The 22808-nt window shown below is 44.4% G+C and overlaps 1 protein-coding gene across 1 annotated transcript; it reads right to left on the minus strand.

The window, feature by feature from the left end:
* Nucleotides 1-2007: 2007 nt before the first annotated feature.
* midn (midnolin) lies at nucleotides 2008-20523 on the minus strand. Its single transcript, XM_046857794.1, is given in 10 exon segments — nucleotides 2008-4209; nucleotides 4211-4319; nucleotides 10040-10354; nucleotides 10458-10578; nucleotides 10661-10902; nucleotides 10905-11130; nucleotides 16466-16528; nucleotides 16619-16706; nucleotides 17733-17910; nucleotides 20172-20523. Coding segments are annotated over 10 exon segments (1554 nt in total). The 5' UTR covers nucleotides 20233-20523; the 3' UTR covers nucleotides 2008-4058.
* Between the last annotated feature and the right edge of the window lie 2285 nt (nucleotides 20524-22808).

Genomic DNA, 22808 nt, shown 5'->3' on the forward strand with positions numbered 1-22808 from the left:
CCAGCAAAGCTCTTTCAAGATGTTTTAGGTCTTCTGTCCTGGCTTTAAACCAATAAAGTCTACACTGATCCGCCATAACATTAAAACCACCTGTCTAATATATTGTAGGTCCCCTCCTCAAAATAGCTAGGACCTGTCAAGGCCTGGAGAACACAAGACCTCTAAAGGTGTGTGAGATATCTGACACCAAGACATTACCAGGAGATTATTTAAGTCTTGCAGGTTGCAGGATAAAGCCTTGTTCAGATGGGACTTGTTTTTGTCCAGCATGTCCCACAGACCATCAATCAGATTGAGAATTGGGGAATTTTGGAAGCCAATCAAAGACCTTGGGCATGTTCCTCAAACTGTTCCTGCAGTGTGGATGTGCAGGGAGCTTTAGAAAGAGGACACCACCACTACAGAACACAATCCTAAGATTGTCAGAACTCAGGGTTTCCCAGCTGGACATCACCCAGAGCTTCACACTGCGTTTTTTCTACAGTGCATCCTGGTGCCAGCGCTTCGCCAGGTGATTGATGCACATAAACCTAGCCGTTCACAGAATTTAACGATGAGCGTCCATGATCCTTTCACTGGTTCACCTGGTTGTATTTCCTTGTTCTGTAGTTGCTCAGGTGTATCTGCTTGCCCTTTTGATCAAACCACAACTCACTTGCTGCTGATTAAATCCAATATCAGTGGGTTTAATGCATTGGTGGAGCAGTGCATCTGTATACTTGACATGGCAAAAGTATTGGGACACCCAAATTTTCCAGCCATTTGCAGTTCTTCCAAAAACTGTTAATACAAAGTTGCACACACAATTGTGTAGAACGTCTTTGGATGCTTTAGCAAAATAGTAGATTTTCCCTTCACTTGAACTTGAACCAAACCTGTTTCAGCATGACACAAAGCAAGCTCCATAAAGGTCTGCTTTCCATGGGTTGGAGATCTTGGAAGATCTCCCCCTATAGAGCTCCATGATGAATGTGAACACTGACTGCACCCCAGGCCTCCTCACTTTCTCACATCAGTACCAAACAAACACACTCGAATTTCCACAAAATCTAGTGGAATATCTCTAACAGGGTTTGTGCTTCGTGCTCTGTTTAGATTCGTAGAAAAATAAATACAAAACGATGAAACTTCTGAACGAACGAGACGAACCATGCGAATGCTTTCTTTAAATTTATTACCTAAAAAAAGAAAAATGTCCTATCACAAGTCACACTGAAATGTATTGCTTAAGAAAAAAATATATTTAGATACTTTCTTTCGTTGTTTTTTTTTACTTGATTATTTCCATTATATTCCACAAAAAAAAAAATTCAGGGCACACGCCCCGTTTTCGACCTTCTCCCACGATAAAAAAATGCACAAAGAAATACATAATTCACAGTTACCATTTTGGTTTTTTATAAATTAATACAGTCACACATGTGCTACACCGGTCTATAGCTAGAACATTGTATTTCTGACTCTTGTTATTATCTTTAATTGTTGGCTACAAGAAAGAACAGGCAACTCAAATGATGTGAACTTCAACAAACTGGATTAGAAACTCAACCCCACCCTACCACACCCCCACCCAAACACACCTCACCCCACCCCCACCCCCAATCCAGACCCCATTTAACAGCCACCTCTCAAGCTCATCTCAATTTTTTTTTTGTTTTTTTGTTTTGTCATTTCACATATAGGTGAGGCACACACAGAGTATATTTCATAAAGATATGGAACTTCAAATGCTTTTGAATGGGACATTTTGTCCTTTGAAGTGTGAGGAGGAAGGAAGTGCATGTAGCAACTTGTCCTTAAAGAACACATCTGTTTGGACTCAGGGCACTTTGATGCTGCAGCGCTACAGCTGGACCTTTCCTTTTTATTGATTTATTATTAATATCTATTATTGTTGTTGAGGGATTTTTTTTCTCTTTTTTATAAAAAGTTTTGTTGTTGCTTTTTAGCTTCTTGGTGATAGAACATGTGAGGGTATGAAGGAGAACAAAATGATGAAGCACACTATTGAAATGTGAAGCCATTTTGCCTTTACATCCAGGTAGTGCTAAATATACAGATACTTTTCCCGAATAAAAAATTATTCAACCAGGGCTAATAATACGTTTGCTGAAGGACCTTCTTCAACCTCCTCCTCCTCCTCCTCCTCCTCCTCCTTTTTAAACCAAAGGGCAATTTTTAAGGCACAGAAGCCTTGACATATTAGAGCCTCCACCTTCAAGAAATTAGAGTTGCCCAAATAACTAAAGGAAATGATGGCGTGAAAATAATGCACACATACGCACACACAAAAAATAGACAGCAAGAACAACAGCGACAAAAAAATCCCCATCTAGTCCACTAGTCCCTAAGTGTATGTCTGTGAAAGGTAAGGCCACTTGAAAAAAAAAAAAAAAAGAAAAAAGAAAGAAAAAAGACTAGGTTCCATTTAGGCAGGTAATCTCATTGCAAACTCAGTGAGTGCAATTGTGGTCTTCTTTTCACTTTTTATATATATATATATATATATATATATATATATATATATATATAATTCTTGACTATTGTCTCAAGTCAGTAGGGGTAGACGCTGGTCCAACATCACTGCAGCTCCAAGGGTTGGTTGGCTCTTAGGGGTTCTTTTTTTTTTGAAAAGTTTGTTTGCTCCAAGCTCATCACAGTCCCGGAATGATCCATTAACGGGGTGTTTAGGGGGGATAAAGGAAAAAAAAAAAAAAAAAAAAAAAAAAAAAAAAGAAAAAGTCCAGCCCTGGGGTTTTGGTTAGCCACTGATATGTAACGTCATTTCTAATCCCAAGAAACTTTTATTTTTTTAAATACAAATTCAATCATGCATTTTTTAAGCACCTGTGTTCTTATTATATCTATTTTTTAATACAAAAATGAGCCTAATTCACACATCTGCATGCAAAGTAAAGTCCTGTGTAGCAGCAGACCTGTGGGTCTGTGGAAGGCCTAATTGGATGTTAGTGCATCTACCCGTGAGGCACTATCGAGCAGGGGGAAGATGGCGGCTGTAGGCCTATTGTTCTCCTCGTTCTCCGTCTAACGAGACAGAACGAGGGGCTTAAACGAGGGTAATTTAAGTAGGCCGTCACTTAAGAGCAATTTGCAAAAGGTTTTTCTCAAGAGACTACCATCACATAGACAAGACAGGAGACTTCTCAAGTGGAAGGATCGGCTCAAATGCCTTGAGGGTATGTTAATCAGCAATTTTCTCATGAGCGCAGAGAGACAATAAGAGACCGTGCCGGACAACGAGCAACGGAATAAGAAACTCTGGATGTTCCGATAAACTCGCCGTCTCGGATTCGACAGGAAAACTCGGTTAAACACGTTCCCGCTTTGAACCGTCACTACACCGAGCTGCGTGTGAAAAACAAAAACGTTGCGAGGCTCAACGTGCACTGTACCATTTCTTGTATTGAAAATCAAAAGATATGTGCAAATAAAACCTCCTCATCCATAAGATTAGAAACCTGAATGCTATGTGGGTAATGCTACATATTCGTTTCAGAATAGTAAATCGATTAATAGTAATAAAAAGCAATAAACAAACAAACAAACAAACTAAAACACAAATCAACCCTCATTCAAGATCTGCTTCATGGCTCGTAAAATTGTGAATGCCCCTGTGGGAAGAAAAAAAAAATAATAGAAATAATAATAATAAATCATGGGTTTTGTGTATTTGTGATAGCTGCATGTTGCCCTGGATGGGTCTCCATCCTCGTGTTCTCCTTGGGAAAAGGAGAAAGATAAAGAAGATTCCCTACACCTTTGAAGTCTGCTATGCTCCTTTTCGTGATTTTACTTCTCACAACAGTTTTTGTTCAGTCTGTGATCGTAGGCTGACAGGGATACATGGTAAAGGTCAGTTTAACTTCCTTTGTGAAACAAGTCTGTTTGAAGGGAAGTGTACGATGCTTTTGGGTTATTGTTGTTGTTTTTTCTCTCAGTCATGACCAGCCTTACAGTCTCACATTATTCCTGTACAACATTTTGTCTCTTGCTGGATCTCTTGGACCACCATTCACTAATTTGAACTTATGGTCGTTTCAGGCCATGATGAACTCGGACTTCATGTCAGCCTTGACGTCAGGTTTCCACACCGAGTCGTCGAAGTCCAGATCGAGCGAGCCTTCGCTGGACATGCTGCTGTTGCTGTTACTGCGTCCGGCCTTGCGGTTGGGAAGCCACTGGTAGGGAGCGGGAATCCCTCCTGGCCTTCCGCCTTAACCGCTTCTGCTGCATGAGCAGCTGCAGTCGCTCCACCTTACAACGCGTTGCCCGGTTCTCCGTCTGCCTCAGTCGGTCACCTGCAGAGAAAACGAACAGGAAATTAGAGTCAGGTCTCTGATGCATTCACTGTTACACTGCGATTTCTGGTGTGGCGTGAAACTCGCTGTGACTGTCTTTTAAAGACCATTGAGACGAAGCATCATTTCCTAAACAAACAGTAAACAGAGCGCCTTGGCCTCTCGCACCTGCATTCGCCTGCAGGATCTGATATTAGTGCGACTTGTTTAAGCGTGTGACTTGTTTAGGTTCCTTCCTGTAACCCTTATCGCTCAGAAGAATGTGACCTTGATATTTCCAAGGACAAAACTGGGCTGCAGATATAGCCGAAGCCACCGGGGGAAAAGGCAACACTTTCGGCTAGACGAGAACACTCGAGTGTTTCTTTCACATGCAAATATATTCCACTGCTTATCAGTTCCCATCGCTGGAGCTCCTCTCTAAATGCATTTTCCCCTTGTTGATGTGCCTATTGGTAAAGAAAACCCTGTTTTTTTTTTCGCTTCTACGAGCGTCAGGCCGCACTATCCTGCTCAGCTTTAATTTCATTTATAAATATATTCAGAAGGATGGAAGGGGAAAAAGCAACCGCAATCTATTAGCTAGCTCCATTAGGATCTCTTCCAGAATTAAATAATGAAATAACAGGCTAGAATGTCAATAACCCAAAGCACAGACCATCTTTCATTGGGTGTTCCACACTCACAAACACGTGTGCGCACACACACACACACACACACACACCAGCAGCAGCAGCTTTTAACATGGATCGATGGCAAATTAAAAAGACCTATTGATTAAACCTTAGCTCTAGTGCGGCAATCCATCTCCAGGCGAGGACACGGCTATTGGCTTTCAATAGAAAATGCAAGCGAATGGAAATTGTAAGCGAAGTAGACCAACCCCCCACCACCACCACCACCACCACCCTGCCTTTCCCTAGCCTAAGCTCATTGAACGAGCAATCATTCGCCCAACCGCCCCGAGTAAAGAGACACCCCCATCTGCGTGCAGAAAAAACAGGGGGACTATAGGGAGGCCCACATTGTGGCATTATACCTCTGTGGAATGGGGACGCGTCATGTTGCAGCACCCAGATCCATCTGTTTCATTTTGCCAATTTGAAAACAAAACGATATGTATTTTCTTCTCGTGGTGGGAATATCACTCCCAATGTCCGATAACCTTCTCTGAGCAAACATTTAATTCTTCCTATCAGGTTGTTCTCAATCATGAGCGTGTTTTCAATATGTGACATACATTAACTAGGGCTTCCTCTCTGACTGCCTTTCTCCTGCAGATGTCCTCCTAAATAGTCCCAAAGCTGCTGAATACACAAATGTAGGGCAGCCACCATCACCATGACCCTCACCCTGTACCTTCATAGTTACTAATGATGCACAAAGTATCAGAGATAGAAAATAAAACCTCACGCTTTGCACATAAGCTGATTTGCTCTAAAAAAAAAACCCTGGATGCTCATTAGGAGCTGAGAGAATAGTAAGACATAGAGCTCATCGTATGTATATCCGATGCATTACGTGTGCAAAGAACGGGGAGAATATGCCAAGCTTATTTTCCCGGGCTCTCCTTTGTGAGAATCAACAACGTTTCCCCACATATGGTCGACGGAGGCATGGATGCCCTCCTGAATGGCAAAGAACCTGGCACCAGCATATGGCTGCTAGTTTAGGGAACTGTGAAAAGGAGCTGGACTTAACCTGCATGTTTGTCCGCTTGCTAACATGCCCTCGGCATGCTTTGCATGCTGAAAGCAGTGGCCTGATGGGGGACTCGAGTCTCTGTTTATGGCAGTGGGGGTTATTATTAGGCTGTGGCTGGAAGCCATCCTGCAGTGCTTCCTGACATGAGTGCAGAGAGGGAGAGATGAAGTGAGAGCCTCAGGGAGAAAGTCCAGGCGTCAGGGGTGGGGGCTGGGAGTAAAAGATACACCGAGAACAAAGGCAGGAGAGAGGAATGAAAATGCCCTCTTTTTCTTCATGCTTTTAAAGCTCCCTCCTTTATGAAGACCCTGACAAACTGCGAGCACGCATGCACTCAGGGAACAGAGATTTCATTTGCCTTCAGTGATCACAAATGAACCGAGGAGGACACAGACGAGGAAGGCAGAGGGGGCTGAATAAACAGAATTCTATCTCCTCAATACTCACCCTCCCTACGCTAACCCCCTCCCCTAAACCCCTGAGCAGAAGACGTGTTGTTTCCACGTGAGATGCACGCTGCAGTGTCCTCAATCACATGCAATGCGCTCACGCCACCCGAGGGTTTGCGGCCCAAATCCTGCAACAGAGAGGGGGAGGACAAGAGCACAAAACGGCGCAGGCTTCATGCTGGGCAGCTGTTCAGCCCAAACACGACATATACACCTGGCCTTCCTCTCCGTTCCCTACCCCCATTTCCACCCACACCCCTCCCCTCCCCCAGAACAGTGCCGCAACAGGGGTATCTGAGGGATATAGGGGAAAAAAAGGGAATTCATTCGAGGGCTGGAAAATATTACAGTGAAAAGCCATCGAATTTCCAAGCAGTGCGAAAGCGTTGCATTTTCGAAAAGCAGAACAGAATAAAAAATAAACAAAAAGAAGAAGAGGAAGAGGTTCTGGGTTTCTTTGTGTATCCGGGAAAAGAGGTTGATGCATGAGAATGTATTGATCACTGTATTGAGGGAGGAGGATTTAGCCCGAGCCCTCATGCAGATGTAAGGGAGGAGAACAGAATGAAAATGGAAAGAGAAAACAGGGGGAGGGTGGAGAAAAGAGAACATAGAGAGAGAGAGAGAGAGAGAGAGAGAGAGAGAGAGAGAGAATCATTGAAGCTACTGGCTCAGTTGTAGGCATTTGGTCAGTTATGGAAGACTTGAGCGTTGTGAAATACACCACACTACAGCAGCTCCAGTGGACTCGCTCCAATAATCAGCTTAATTAACAATCATTCTTGTAGGTATTTGTATTCTTACAAAAAGAGACCTTTTATCTCTAAGGCTACATTTTTTCCCCAAGGAGATTTGAGATCAGCCGTTCTTGTGCAACAAACACGATGAACCTCCTACTATTTCAATCCCATGCAGTAACTCTCGGGTCCCGTTCGCTCGTCCTTCAATCGTGTATGACACTATAAAGCCGATTAACAAAATTTGCTTCTCTGGCAACATTAAAAACAGTTGAAGGCACTATGGGAAAGTGTTACCCGCCCTCTGCTTCAAAAATCTGAAAAACCTCAACCAGAGAACACGGACAAATACGTTCCACCAGATCAGGATTCATGCCTCTCAGGAGCAGAACTGGTCATATGGGAATTGACAAAATTGTTTCTTGGCAACATATAAAGAATCTGATCGACTCTGCACATCCACAGTGTAATAATGGTTGTACCCAACTACACTCTGAAATCAGAGGGTGCTGCTGTTTCATGTTCCAGCTGCAGCATGTTCCTAGAGAGCTGGGAGACTAGCCAGCTCCGCCTGGGGGTGAACACAAGCTCAGGCTGGATACACGGCATTGTACTCCGCCATCTGGAGCCTTAACTAGAGGGCAGGCAGCCCCTCCATCCTCATCCCCTCTTGCATGTGATGCCATCAATGACCCCACAGGGAGCGAGCATCTAAAATAACTGTTATTTGCATACAGGGACCAATAAAGGGCGTTAGATAGCGGTTCTATACAACGCTGCCCAACAGTCAGGCTCAGTTACAGCCTCACAGCAGCAAACAGGAAGCCTGGAGGGCTTCTTATACACTCAGCATTGGCGGAGCTGCACCAGGGAATGAATTATTGAGTGGTGGGTAGGTCAGAGCTCCATAGTGACCGAGAAAGAGGCCTGGGGCACTCAATCAAGCAGAAAAAGATCTGCAAAAGTGGCGAGCAATTCTCAGAGAGACGAGCTACAGCTCTGTTTAAACAAGGAGATGGCCGAGGACAAAGAGAGCTGAGATCGTGACATTTCACGTGCTGTGGAATGTACACAGGAGCCGGCAGCATTTGCTTTTGGGTGGATTAAAGAAGTGACTTGAGGAATTCGAGTGGTCCCCACCCTAGCTTCCCCTTTCTTTTGCACTCTCTCGCTCTTTCTCTGAAGTGCAGCCCCACCCAGCCTTCCTAAACCCAAACTAAACTAACCTGAGCTGACAGATTGAGAGGGGAGAAGAAAGCATTCCTCCCCCAACCCCCTGTACCTTCTACCCTGTTTCAGACTTGATTCGATCCTCTTTTAATCCCTCTGTTGAATTTAGCAGCCAAGGAATATAGGGGCTAAATTCCTATGCTAATCTGACCACTTTTTTTTTACCAATTTTCTCTGTCTTTTGCCTTATTTTAACTCTGCTTATTTTTTCAGTAATCATTCTTTCCTACGTTCTTTTCATTCCTTCATTTCAACTGTATCACTTGAATGGGACAGCCTGGTTTTTCTGTTGAGCTATTTAGACCCACTAGTGATATAAAAGTGCAGGACTGTGCTGGACTGAGAGTACAGAAACCCCACTGAGCTCAGGACTTCTCCATGGGTAATCTTCCCCCACCTGGGGTTCAGTATCTAGTTTAACCCCCATCCATGGCCCCTTCACAGCAAGTCAAAGATCGAATCTAGGCTCTGGGCATGAGGGGGGTCAGTGGGGGTATCTGTTGCTTTCTTTATTGACACAACCACACACACACAGACTAAAGGAGTGGAAGCTTAATGGAGACAGCATAAGTATGTGACATTTTCAGGAGCTGGAATTACCAGAGCAAACTGAGATGTGGGTCTCCCAGGGTATTCCTATTTAGTGTTAGTAGAAGTTAGTAGACTCTAAAGAAGCGGTGCTGAAAGATCAGACACAAGTTAACAAACAGACAGTAAGCAGCCCTGTTCTGAAGCATGAAGGAAGCGCCAATTAATTGGTAGGCATTCGGTGTCCGGATGTAAACGATTTTTATGAATGGGCCCTTGGTACATTTCCCCCCTCTCCCGCAGATCTCTAAATACAATGAGCATTCTCTCAGTGCTCATGTTTCTTGTATAAATCTCTCTATTTAAAGGCCAAAAGAAAAACAAGGCGTCATTGAGGAGGCCTGGCTCGCAGCGCCTGGATGGTTTTTACAGATGGAGCCCAAGTGCTGGCCTGCCAGAGTGGAAACAGTAGGAAGGCCCATTGACTGGAAATGTGGGAGTGGAACAAAGAAAGGCTGATGATGGAAGCAGGGGGTGAGTGCACAAAGCACACACAGATAAGCCATGCTTTATCTTAGAGGAAGGGAGGACTTCACCCCCTCCAAATGTTTTTTTTTTTTCCACTGATTATGGTGTTATAAAATGAGGTATCATTAATATTATAGAACTATTTCTTCATCCAAAAGCTCAGCTCTTTCTTCTCTACCTGCCACACGGCTGTGAAACCTATCTCAGACGACTATCTCTCGCACCCACCCTCCCCCATTCATTCTCTCAGAGAGGAAAGCTGACACCATCGGCACACAGAGACAAAGCCAGACGTGCCGCTTCTGCCAGAACGCAGCCACTGATGCCTGACAGAACAAGCCTGTTGAGAAAAGCAGTGGAATCCCTAGACAGCACTGTCTTTTTTACCACCCTCTATTTTCTACAGCACTTTCTTTCAGGATCGCACTGTTTCATTAAACACTGTCACACTCCATTTTTGTGCCACGGATTCCAAGTGTCATGCTAGAAAATTTAGCGAGAAAAGAAAAAGGAACATATACTATAAAATGGTTCTGTTACTCACCGGGGGGTTTGCACATTCGGACCTGGCTCTGGCACTGCACCAGCGGGTGGAGAGGTGCCTGGCTCACAGACGGCACAGAGGTAGCTTTGGAGGTGAGGCTGGCGAGCTCAGCCGTGGCTGATGGTGAAGGTGGCGGCGAGGGCGCCGGAGACGCCGCACTGCTGCACTGTGTCTGGTAGCGTAGCTGTGTGAGAGAAGCAGGCATGCCCTGGTAGTGGCGTGTGGCACTCAGGAGGTCGTTCAAGATCTGCAAAATGGTGCTGATGTCACGTCGTGGCCTTCCGCTGCTGTCCTGACAGTTTGGGTGCAAAGTGCCTAACAGGGGAAATAGGAAATGAGAGGTTAAATGGTTGAACTGAAAAAATAAATAAATAAATAAATAAAACCAAGAAGAAATGTACCGTATGATAAGTTATACCTGAAAATGTCCCAGAAAAGACTCCAGGAGCATGGTTGACGAAGCTTTCAATGATAGCACCTGGTTTACGAGAGCGTGGCGGGGCGCTGCAGTTGCCTGTAGCCTTTGTGGTGCAGTTTGCCTACAGAGAACATGAGGAAACTGTAAATGGTCTGCTGGAACAGTCGGGTAAATGATTCATATTTCATCTGGATGACTCTTACCTCTGGACAGGGGCCAGCAGGGCTCGAGGCGCTAGCAGGACTTTGACAAGCCGATAACGGTTGCTGAGAACGGAAGATGCCTTCTGGGAGATGTGAGGAGCGAGGTGGGGTACTGCAGTGCCTGGACGTCGAGGTGGGATACAGAGGGGGCATAGAGTGGCCGGAAGGAGAGGAAGGAAAAGGTGTAGGGCTAACAGGGCTGGGTGGAAGTGTTATTTGAGGATGGTGTGGGTGTGGGTGTGTGTGTGTTGGTGTTGGTGGGGGTTGTGAGATGCCCGGTTCTGGGTGCCAGTAATTGCTGCAGAATGTCCCGTTGTGCCGTTAGAGCTACTGCGTGTGACGAGATGCCGATGTTGCGACTGCTGGTTGCCCGAGTGCTGTGCTGCCAACTGCAGCTGGACAAACATCATGTGATCGCCCACGCGCAGGGCCAGGGTCAGAGGAGAGCGGCCAGACAGGAAATCGCTGACCTATAAGCAGGAAATTGGGGGGTGGGGGGTGTAGAGAAAAGGGAGGATTCAGGAATGTCCCTGTGAGACTTTCGGGTCAAGTGATTTGGGCTCGATGAATGCAAAATGTTTTTAGGCAATAAACTGCAATCATGTTACAGATCATGCACACTGACAAACACACACACACACACACACACACACACACACACACACACTCCCCATTGCTGAACTCAACCATTCAGTACATCCACAAAGGGCCAACTTTTGTCTGGCCTTGGGCCTTCAAAATCCACCACAGAAACAGGATGCAGACCCACTTGCCTAGCAGCCACATAATGGACAATTGTTTGAGGACTCTGAGTGGAAGTGGAAACCATGCCCATTTTAGGAGTGCCCAGAAAGCAAAACAGAGCCAAGCCTGGGGCATTGACCCCTACAAATCAGGAAGAGGAATACTTTAGGCTTGTCTGGACTTGGCTCTTTTAAGTGCACTTAACTTCCCTCGAATTAGCCCTTAAAATTCCTTCATAACAATCGCTGCTTACTGGTTCAGTTCAAAGTTTTTCTAACTAAAACATTTTTCTCCTAATAAGTTGGATTATGATTAGGCATTATTTTAAGACCCCATGATCTTGCAATTAAATAGAGGCAAATGTATATATAAAAAAAGAGCCCCGGTTCCGCCGCAATTTAGTGACTTAAACACTTATCAGTCATAACCTAATATTGTGTTGGTCCCCCATTTGCTGCAAAAACAGTCCTGACCTATCGAGCATTAACAGCATTAACTTCTTCAGCAATTTGAGCTACAGTATCTGTTGGATCAGACCACATGGACCAGCCATAAGCCTTGGCCATCCATGTCGCCGGTTCACCACTGTTCCTTCCTTGGACCACTTGTGGTTGATCCTGACCACTTTGAGGACAAAATGTTCACTTGCTGCCCAATATGTCCACCCACTAGCAGCTGGCATGATGAAGAAATAATCAGTGTTATTCACTTCACCACTCATAATGTTTTGCCTGATCTGTCTATAGTGTTCATCAAAAATCCTGAAAAGGTATTACAGCTTTGCACAAAGTAAATACAGAATTTTTCCATCAGGTTTGTTTTGGCTGACCGGCCATTGACCTTCGTTTTCACTGGGATCTCCCTACGGAGTTCTTCCCTTGCCTGTTTAGTGGCACTATTTTTTCATCAGCGATACAAGCTAAATGTCTATTTCTCTGCCTTTCATTTCATCGTAATCATTCCTCAATGGCTAAATCTGATTATATATGTACATTTTCTCAAACTTTACTTGAAATGACTCATATTTCGACCATTAAACGTGTACACCTTTAAAGCTTCAGCACTGTGGGGAAACTCCATGCAAATGTCATTAATGAGTCACCCCAGGTGGTGGGCAGGAAGGACCCGTGCGCTGATTGACAGCTGTCAGGAAAACAGTAATTGTAAATTTGCATAAACCTACATAAGCTCAGGCACTTGAAAGAAGCACTCGCAATAGCTGTGTGAGTAACCTCGAATGTGGCAAGAGGCACTGGGCCTACACTTCAACTATGCGGCTACATGATGGAGGCTGTGGTGTGAAAGCCACAAGGAGCTACATGTTTTGGGACTGTTTGTCAGCAAGTCAGTCCGCCAGACCCCACATTACCCTTACAGATCAGCCCCTGACGAGCCAAGAGTCTCACTGACTCATACGGCAGCCATCTACACTTCCCACATAATAAGAGAGTGCACGAGCATCAAGCAACCAGGAAAAGTGCTCCTCAGAGGTGCAGATGGCAGAGACATTAAGCGTGACTCAATACCTCACCTACCACATGCTTCTCCTACACGAACAACAAACGACCTCGGGTTTACTTTTAAACTGCTATCTCACACCCTGATATTAAACTCGCTACAGATGTTTTTCCACATGAAGGGTGGACACCAAGAGATGGAATAATGGAACTAAAACATACGTGGCCATCATGGAGTGTATAAAAGACGTCTCAAAATTATCTTACTTAACTTTCAGAACGGACGATGAAAACAAATGACCCAATGGAGAAATGCGGAAGGTGTTTAGAAGGTAAACACGTCGCAGCTTCGTTCTTGTGGGTGTAATGTGCTCTGGAAAGGGTTAGATGTTGAAAAGTAGACGTTTTTGTTCGAACATGCCTATTTGTTTTAAAGGCCATTAACTCACATGCTTGCTCAGATTTCCGTTTGGTCTACAGTGGCGCATTCTCAAATTTCTTCAAAGTCGTTTGACCTTCAAGTGCCAATCTCGCGTCTTCAGCCCTCCCCCATCTCTCGCTTTACAAAAGGCCAAAAAAGATCTGTTTAGCGTGCGCTTGGACTGTAGCCTGGTTGCAGTGAAGTGCGTCTTATTGATGAAATGAGGTTCTTGAGACCTGAGAAACCTTGAGGTACCATAATTATCTTTTTTTTTACATTTCATAATTCAGTTTTCTTTGGTTTCAGTGGCATTTTGTGCTGCAGTGAGCATCCGTTGCTATGCAGTAAAGGGGGTGCAAAAGACAGAAAAAACAAGATAAGAGTGATGGGAGAAAGAGAGAGAGAGAGAGAGAGAGAGAGAGAGAGAGAGAGAGAGAGAGAGAGAGACACTGGGTTTAGAGGATGGGGGCAGGGTGGAAGCAGAGTTCAAATGCTGTTCAGCACTGATGAAATATTCAGTAATATCCAGTCTTGGACTCTTCCGTTTTTTTTTTTTTGCCCCTTTCCTCAAATTAAGGGTCTGGCAGCGTTGTGTATCGAGGTAATTATTTCAAACAGCACATGCAGCTGAAACCAGGGCTTAAATATCAAACAAAAGGGTTTTATCAACCGTATGGATGGTAAGGACGTCCATATATAGTGCAACGAGTCAAATCATAAAGTTACTGCATCCTGTCGTAGGATGAGGTCCGTGCAACAGTTTATTAAGCTTCAGCATCGACACACAGCTGGCTTTGAGACTTCTATCGATACACCAACTGACGCAGTGGGACAGGATGAAATAACAAAATCCTGTAAAGCAATCGATAGCATGCATTGTTAAAATCCTGAAAAAAAAGCCACCTTCAAAAGGTCTGAGTGAGGGGATGCTGACCTGCTCAAGGTCTTGCTGAGGGGGTTGATGGGGTTGACGGTGGAGGTGTTATGGTGTGCAATTGGTTCGGACCAGGGGGTGACAGCTGGATTTGATCAGCTGAATGATTACAAAATCTAGAGTGGCATGCTCGATGGGCTGCCGGCTAAATCTTCTGTCATCCCCCATCGTTTCTATATTTCATCTGAAGCAAACAACCAAAAACGCTTTGAGGTTTTTCAAGGGCTACAAAAGAGCAATCCACTTAGACTTTGCTCAGTGCTCCTGCTGTGTCCTCTCTTTGCCTCTATCTCACTCCCCCGGGTTCTGCCTTCTGATCAGAAATATGCACTGTGAAGTCTCAACACCTTCTGAGTCAGATGAAATTGGCTCGAGACGGGCGAGAGACGCTGCTATAAGAGACTTTCCTTTGGCGTGTCCTTAATAGCAAGACAACGTCTCCACACTTCCAGGAATGACGACGTCTGCTGACAGGTAAAAAGAACGCCGATTCCAGGCTAATCCTCTCTAAAGTTGGAGCATGGTGCACACATTTCTGATCATGTCTGTGCCATTTTAATCACCAGGTGCACTGAGTTGCACGAAGCCTTTGTGTCCACTTGTCTATTTTTATCTCCAGCCAACGTTCTGACTCACTGCTATCCTTTGTGGTTATTTTGTATGAACTCCGCTAGGACCAGAGTGACGTGCGTTGAGAAGCTATTTCTCAGACTGGGCTTATCTATGTGTTCTGACCCTTCCCCCGTCCCTGTCCCGGGGTGGGGATGATGAGAATGGTGACAGAGAGGGTGACTCGCCCTTTATTGTTAGATGCTACTATTTGCATCCGTCCGCTTTTAGACACAATGGCGAACGCTCTGGTTTGTAGAGGGCCGGTGGGTGTTGCTGACACTGGTGGTGGGGGTTATGACGGAAAACCTTTTCCGGGATTTACACCGAGATCGGCAGGATGTGCCTGATGCTGCTCATTATTCCATCTGAAGTCCATCACGTTTGCTTTCATGTTTTGGGTTTTTATCATTTGGTAGGTGTATAACGAGAAAATGAAAATGAGGAAGCACCAAAGAGTGCACTATCGTTCCAGATTCCATTTCAACGATAGTGTGAGGGGAATTAAAACCTCAAGATTATGTGCGAGACATAAAAACAACAACAACAAAAAACTACCCCAGCCTGAAATTACAGGGTTGGAGCAGCGAGGGAAAGGGTACTATTCCAATAAATGGCAGTCGTCCTTTTCCACTTTATCTGATTACATAAAATGCAAATCTAGATCGTTCTCAGGAAGCTGCTTCAGAGCTCTGCAGCTGAAGGCCTCGGAGTCCTGACACGGCTGCAAAGTAGAAGACCTTGGACTGTATCTCTGTGCGCATGTTCCCCAGAACACAAATCAAGCACATAATTGGGTTGGTGGCTTTGACATAAGGGCCGCGTCTTGAAATTGAACGCCGCTGAACGAGACCGGATTCTGGTGACCGAATGTGTTCTAGGCAGAACGAGTTTATTTTTTATTCCTAACACTATTTGCACTGTCATGTGCTCGTAAAATGTGTGTGCAAACACTTTATTTTTCCAGAAATGCCAGATTTGGGGATGTAAAGACCTTTGTGCGAGTTTACCATTAAAAGCTGTGAGACTCGAGGGCTGGAGCACACTGCTTTCATGCCCATAAGAAACACTGTGAGAAGGCCTGCAGAGTCAGAAGAATGATGGAATCCCTATTCAAACCACCTCGTTCCACCTTTCCTATTTAAACTTCCAAGCTTGTCCAAGACTGACTGTATCTATCAGCAATCCTGCTCATTTGTTCAGTCGATACAATAACATACAGCATGAGGTCAAAATATAAATACAACCCTATAATGCATCAATAAAAAAATATAAAAGAAATTACACACTTTTTTAATTCTTGGGTAGCGACTTGATTCTTGCAGCATCTGGTTGTTAAAGAGGACCAGGTCTTTTTTAAGTGGGTGCTACATAAAGCCTGCCTGGGCTTGTCTTCGCTCCACCCCGTTGCCAGGATACTGAAGGGTGTTTCTTAAAATATGCAGCCTAAGCATGTTGAGGTCTCAAAAAAGTAAAACGCTTTTGATAATGTCCCTCACATCTCGTGCTTCAGGCCTTGTGACTCATACTAGACCACCCCATCCCCCCGCCCCGACACCACCACATATACACCTATGTAATATTGCACCTACATCATCAACAACCACACATACCACAACACAATCCAGAGAGATGCTTACCTGGGTTTCAGTCAGACTCTCCAAAGCCTGCATGACCGACTGCTCAGGTCTTGATGCTTGAGACTTGAAGGAAACACAAACAAGAGTCATTTGACTTAAAGTGCACTCAGGTGGGCAAAATGAAACGTGTGTGTGTGTGTGGCGCTCATTTACCATTAGACCCGCTTCAACTGTTGGGACAAGAGTTAACTTGCTCCCATCTGTAATGCCCAAGTCCTGAAGCTTCCCTGAACTCAGGCGCCTGGAAAGTACATGAACTCAAATAAGCGTGGTCATTTTACTGGCACTCGAACGACGCAACTCTTTTTATAGTTTACGTTATCACAGAACGATGACACACCTGATATGGCAGATAGCACTGAATAACGATGACTAGAAGATTATCATCGAATTAATCATTAAAATATCTTCAGGTTCTGGTCAGGTAACGAGTCATTAACGCTTTATATCTCCAGAACTGAAATACGGTCATCTTTGCAGACTTCAGACAGGACGTGTGAAATGACAGTGTGATTATGGGTGATATTCGAGCCACAAAGCCAGAACAGCAGGGTGGCCCCACCATTAAGCCACCTTAAGCCACAACCGAGCCAATAACCAGGGCCTTGGAGTTTTTAAAAGAATGATGTAATTTGGTGGTGATTACACAGAGGGGCTACTAAATTGGCCCAATTCAAGGTGAAAACAATGCAACTGTTAAGACTGTTAGGGTCATTTGCAAGTGACAAAGAGGCTTTTTCTTTTCCCCTCCCAATTCTACCACCTTTGTGTTATTGTTAGGCAGACCGAGAAGCTCTCCGAAATTAACATCACCCCCCTTTTCAACATCATGAGCGAATATTCTCCCACACCGTGAGCCTTTGTAGGACGCCTGCATTGTCCTGCTTGCACTTTAAATAGACGAAAGTCTTCTGAGAATTTATTTATCTTCTAACTATTTATTCCCCCGGGGTGAGGCAGCAGTCGGCTCTTATTGTCATTCTAACCCATGCACAATGTTCTCCCCAGGACCAGAGTGCTGCATGATCACGAGTCTTTACTGTAACTCCAAACAGATACAAGACATTTCACAGTACATGATCTCATTCAGTGACGATGAAAAGACACATTAAAGAATCCAAATCTGACCGGAAAGATCAGATACAACACTCTGGAGCAGCTGAATGCGTGCAGCAAAAACCAAATGAGCAAAAATTAAAAACCACTGAACTTTTGAAGATGAAGATGATGATTATGATGATAATAATCAAAACACAGGAATACTCACGTCTCTTTGTGCAGAAGCGCAAGTTTTTCTTTGGGCACCTTAAGCCTCTGAGATAACCTCCTCTTGAGCCCCTCGACGGTCTCCTCGGCGGGGAGGCAGAGCTCAAAGCGCGTGCCCGTGGTGGAGTGGATGTGCAGGTTCATCGGGGGCGCGCTCAGCTGCGGGTCCATTCGAGAGCCTGCGTCGTGTTCCGAACAGAAAGCGGTCAGTGGTTTCTCCCGAGTTTTTTCTTTTCTTTTCCACAGGATGAAAACGCAGTGCTTCCTCTTTTTATTATTATTATTTTTGTTTCTTTAGTCCCGGTTCGAGCCAAGAGCAGATATATTTATATATTTCCAGAACGGGGAGGAAAAAGCCGGATAATTCCTAAAGGGGATTTAAACGCACAAATCCCGTCAAATAAACATTTATTCCGTGTCGGTTTTTTCTTTTCTTTTCTGCAGACGAAACGTTTATAAAATTATAAATGTGCCCCCGGACGCCGTGCAGCGGCTCCTCGCGTGGGTCGGAGCGTCGCGTCGCGTCGCGTCGGGTCGCGCTTTGCGGTGCGGTGCGGTGCGGCTGCGTTCGCGTTCCTGCGCTGCGCTGCTGCTCTGCGCCGAACCGCCGCGCTACGATCACACCGACCCCGTCGGAGGCGGGGCCTAGAGAAATACGTCATCCACGTCAAAACCAATCTCGACTGCACAGGAACACCACGTGAAGTTCACGCCACGCCCGCTTTCCTTCACCCCGGCGGCTTATTTCTTTTTCTTTTTTCTCATTGAAGACGGATCCCGGGGCGGAAATGGGCGGGGTTTAACCGGCTTTAATCCCGCCCCAAGTCCGGCCCCCACCGTCGATCCTACAGCCATTCATAACGGTTTAAAACTGCTGCGAAAACAAAACGAGATCGGGCACAGGCCCGTGTCGGTGCTATTCAGAGCAATTCAGGTGCCGAAATCCACGCAGCAGCCCACCTGTGTGTTAATGACCTGCTCTGACCGAGTGCTTCCGGTTTCAGATCGCGTTAATGAGTCACAGCTTCCTCCTCGTCCGATTAATTATCATTCAAATATCGCTTGAAATAGCAATAATCATCAGTTCAAAAAGGCGGATTTGATGTTTAAGATGCTCCACCCGGTGGAGTTCGGTTCGTGACGTCACTAATCGTGTATTATAGGAAAGCCGCATGACGTCACTGACCTACCGTCTTACCCCTAATTAAAACAAAATAATAAAAACTGCGACATTAATTTCACGGGGAGACAGAAACTGAGCCGAAGATGATCATCTTTGATATTTTAGATATAATAGTAGTCATATGCTCAAAGACACAAAACACCATGTAATCATCTAACGTTTTCATAATGTGAGGAATCTCACACACACACACACACACACACACACACACACACACATATTGATTGCATGCGTGCTGATACTCAGACTGAAGCATTCAGTGTTTTAGTTTCCCCGAAACTTTAATAGATCCTCGATCGCCTCCTAGTGGTGAGAGCAGGCATCAACAATTCAGCTTTTCATCCCAAATGCTTCTCCATTAACCACACAGTCCAGTACAGATGCAGGGGAGACATGAACACACACTCCATGCACTGCACCTATATGGTGAATTGGGTTTTAGCCATACTCTTTCTCTTTCACCATCTCTCTCTCTCTCTCTCTCTCTCTCTCTAAATATAAACTGATGTCAGAAGCTCCACCAGCTATCCATTAATCTCGGAGAAACAGCCTGAACAGGAAACTGCACAAATGTTTATGATGCTTCGTCATATTAAAATGAGGGTGTTTACGCCATAGATGTGGACTGGATGCAGCTGGGTGGAGATAAGAACAGAGCTAAAGGTCTTCCTTGACGCTGGGTTGGTGACCATCAGATGTTCATCAAGGGTTTTGAACCTCAATTCCCACATTCTTTTTTACCCTAGAAGATGTGTGTGGTGAACCTTTAAGGAGCATCAGCAGACCTTTAAAGGTGCAGTGTTAAAGGTTAAAGATATGAAGAACCCAAAGCACGAGAACAGCTTTAATCTCATTAGGGAATTATTATTATTATTATTATTATTATTATTATTATTATTATTATTATTATTATTATTATATAGACTCAATAAACGTCCCGAACTCTTCCTTTGTTACCTTTTTTGGTTCCACCCCAGCAAGGGAGTAATAAGTACAGCTTTTGGTACCAGTACAGGAGAAACCCAAACCCAAAATATTGGAATCTACAGGATCTATAAAAGATTTGTGAATGGATCTAACATAAGCCCTCTCCAAAATATTTTTTTTTCCTTTCTATTTTTCATCCGAATCCCCAGCAGAAGATTAATGGAAATCATCTTCAGAGATCTTCAGGTTCATTTCACCATCATACCGATTTCAGCTGAGTAAACACAATATAACCCAGATGCGCGTCCAGCTGTGAGAACTGAAACTTACCGATTATAGTGGCGAAAACCTCAAAGCTCCTCGATTCCTGAAGGTCCCCCGGTTTCGGCATGTATTGCGTGGGATGTGAGTTTAAACACACACTAATCCAGGAGCTTCCAGACTGTCGAAATATACAGTGGTGTGTGTGTGTGTGTGTGTGTGTGTGTGTGTGTGTGTGTGTGTATGAAAATGTCCCCAGCAGTGTGTGATGTTGGACACCCCTGAGCCGGATAGTCCTTTCCAAGCAGTACCAGGAGCCGCCGGTTCCGATCCAATCCGACCCGACTGCTTCTGTTTCTGTGCCTCTATGTGTCTATTTATAAGCTCCTGTGTTCAGGGAAGACCGATCACTACACAAGCTACCAAGCTTTAAAAACAAACCCCACCCGTATTCCAATAAGCCCCGCCCTTACCGGGAGATTTAATTTAGCCCAATTGGGGGAAAGAGGCGGAGTTTTGTCGGAATATGGGTGGAAACGGGGGCAGGCCGCTCCTACAGTGAGTTTAAAGGAACCTGCATTGCTGCAATGTCAGCGTGTGTGTGTGTGTGTGTGTGTGTGTGTGTGTGTGTGTGTGTGTGTGTGTGTTTTAAGGTGGACCGATCAGAAGGTGGACCAGAAAAAACATCCCTTCATTTCCGAACATTTGTACAGGACTGAAGCCAGAACCGTTATTATTATTATTGCAGTGTCCGACCCAAACGCACGTGCGCGCGTTTTTTTATTATTATTAAATTAATTGGAAATCAGAAATTGCTCCATCACACGGCCTTAAGAGGAAGTCTTAAGTGAAAGAAGGAGTCACCGGTAATGACGTCATATCAAGCGCGTACACACGCACACACAACAAAAAAAATCCCAAGCAACCGGAGTGAAGCAAAACAGATCTCCAGGATACGCGGTTTGTTTATGATCATGTGTGCGCCATCACACACCTCATCAACATTCCCAAAACGGACATCTGAAGATGAATTTCAGCAGAACGTTCAAGTAGAACCCACTGGTGATGGACACGAGTTTTACAAAGAAGTAATAAAAAAAGTATAATATATATATATATATATTTTAAAAGTTGTTACGTCACAACATCGTGGGTTTTTGGTGGCGCGTCATCGCCATCAGTATCATTCAGATTATCATTCAGTATTAATGTTTCTTTATTGTGAACAGTCCAAGCAAATAATCCACTCAGGATTTCTGATCATTTATCCACATTTCCGCTCCTATTAAGACTGAAGCTGCTTTTGATCACGGAAACACGTGGTCTTTTACGGGTTTTGAGACACGTGCATGTTCCTCTGGTTTCTGTTATTTAGTTTATTGCCATTTGCGCAGATACAATACACTGGAAATCTTGTGCGTTTCTCAGAATCAAAAATGTTTACACAAAAGTATAGACTTTGAAACAATTCTGAAAAAGAAATAAAATAAATAAATAAAATTGCATTTTATATAAAAACATTGCAGGTTATTGACTATACATCAGTAATATTGCAGATATTATTCAGTGAAACAAAAACACAGTGTGACAGTGAACGAGTGGATGAAGTTCTGTGGAGTCCAAAAGGGACGTTTGAGTCTCTACCAGAAGATCTTGTGTGAGAAGGAGAACAGGTGAGAAGATGTGATCAGACTCCCTCACCCCCACTCACACATGGAGGTGGAGGTTTGATGGTTTGGGGTTGTTTTGGAGCAGTGAAGGTTCCAGAAAGTGAAAGTGAACCATCACGTCTCCTATTCCACACTTCATCACCGTGGAGTTCCGTCTGGACTGCAGCTCATTGGAACCAAATTCACCGTACAAGACGATGATGATGTAATGTTATTTAATTAAAAGTTTCCATCTGATCAACACTGAAATATTTTTTATTAATGTTTTTTTACTCTTCCAGCGTGTGAAGAACGGTTGGAACAGTCCCATGCAAAATATCATCATGTCATCAATCATACATGTGCAAATTCATAGACACCACTCGACTGGATCCTCCTGAGAAGTTCATAACCAGACGTAACCAGACATTCATTATCAGAAAATGTTTTCTGACGTTTGAAATCCAATGAAATGGTTTGTTCCAAATCATTAGAATTCTGGTCCATTTGGATGAAATAAATTCACTTAAATATCTCCAGGGGTCCTGGTTCCACCTCACGCTCGGGTTGGTGCACATGTGTGTGTGTGTGTGTGTGTGTAAGTGGTAAGTTAGTAGTAAAGGTGTTGGACTTTGGATCAAAAGGTACCAAGCTGCTGGGGCCCTTGAGCAAGGCCCTTAACCCCATATCTGCTCAGTTGCATGAAGGAGATAAATATAAGTCGCTCTGAATTAAAACATCTGCCAAATGCTGTAAATGTGTGGCGTTTCTTTTTTATCTGCATCTTCTCCTGTGGATTTCTTCTAAACTCTGGGTTTTGTGGAATGGTCACACTAAATTGCTCGTACGTGAGTAAATGTGGACACGGTGTGCTGTATCAGACTGGCGTCCCATCCAGGGTGTATTCTCGCCCTCAGGTCCACGTGTTCTCCAGATCTAACGTTAATAATCTTTTAGGTAAATTTGTGTGACTGGTTTTTGGCGGTTATGATGAAAACATGCCTCGGAACTTCTACAGGCTGCTTTGCACAACTGATTCTGATTAAAAAGTCCTGAT

Source organism: Silurus meridionalis, chromosome 9 (assembly GCF_014805685.1).
Source record: "Silurus meridionalis isolate SWU-2019-XX chromosome 9, ASM1480568v1, whole genome shotgun sequence".
NCBI classification, from domain to species: domain Eukaryota; kingdom Metazoa; phylum Chordata; class Actinopteri; order Siluriformes; family Siluridae; genus Silurus; species Silurus meridionalis.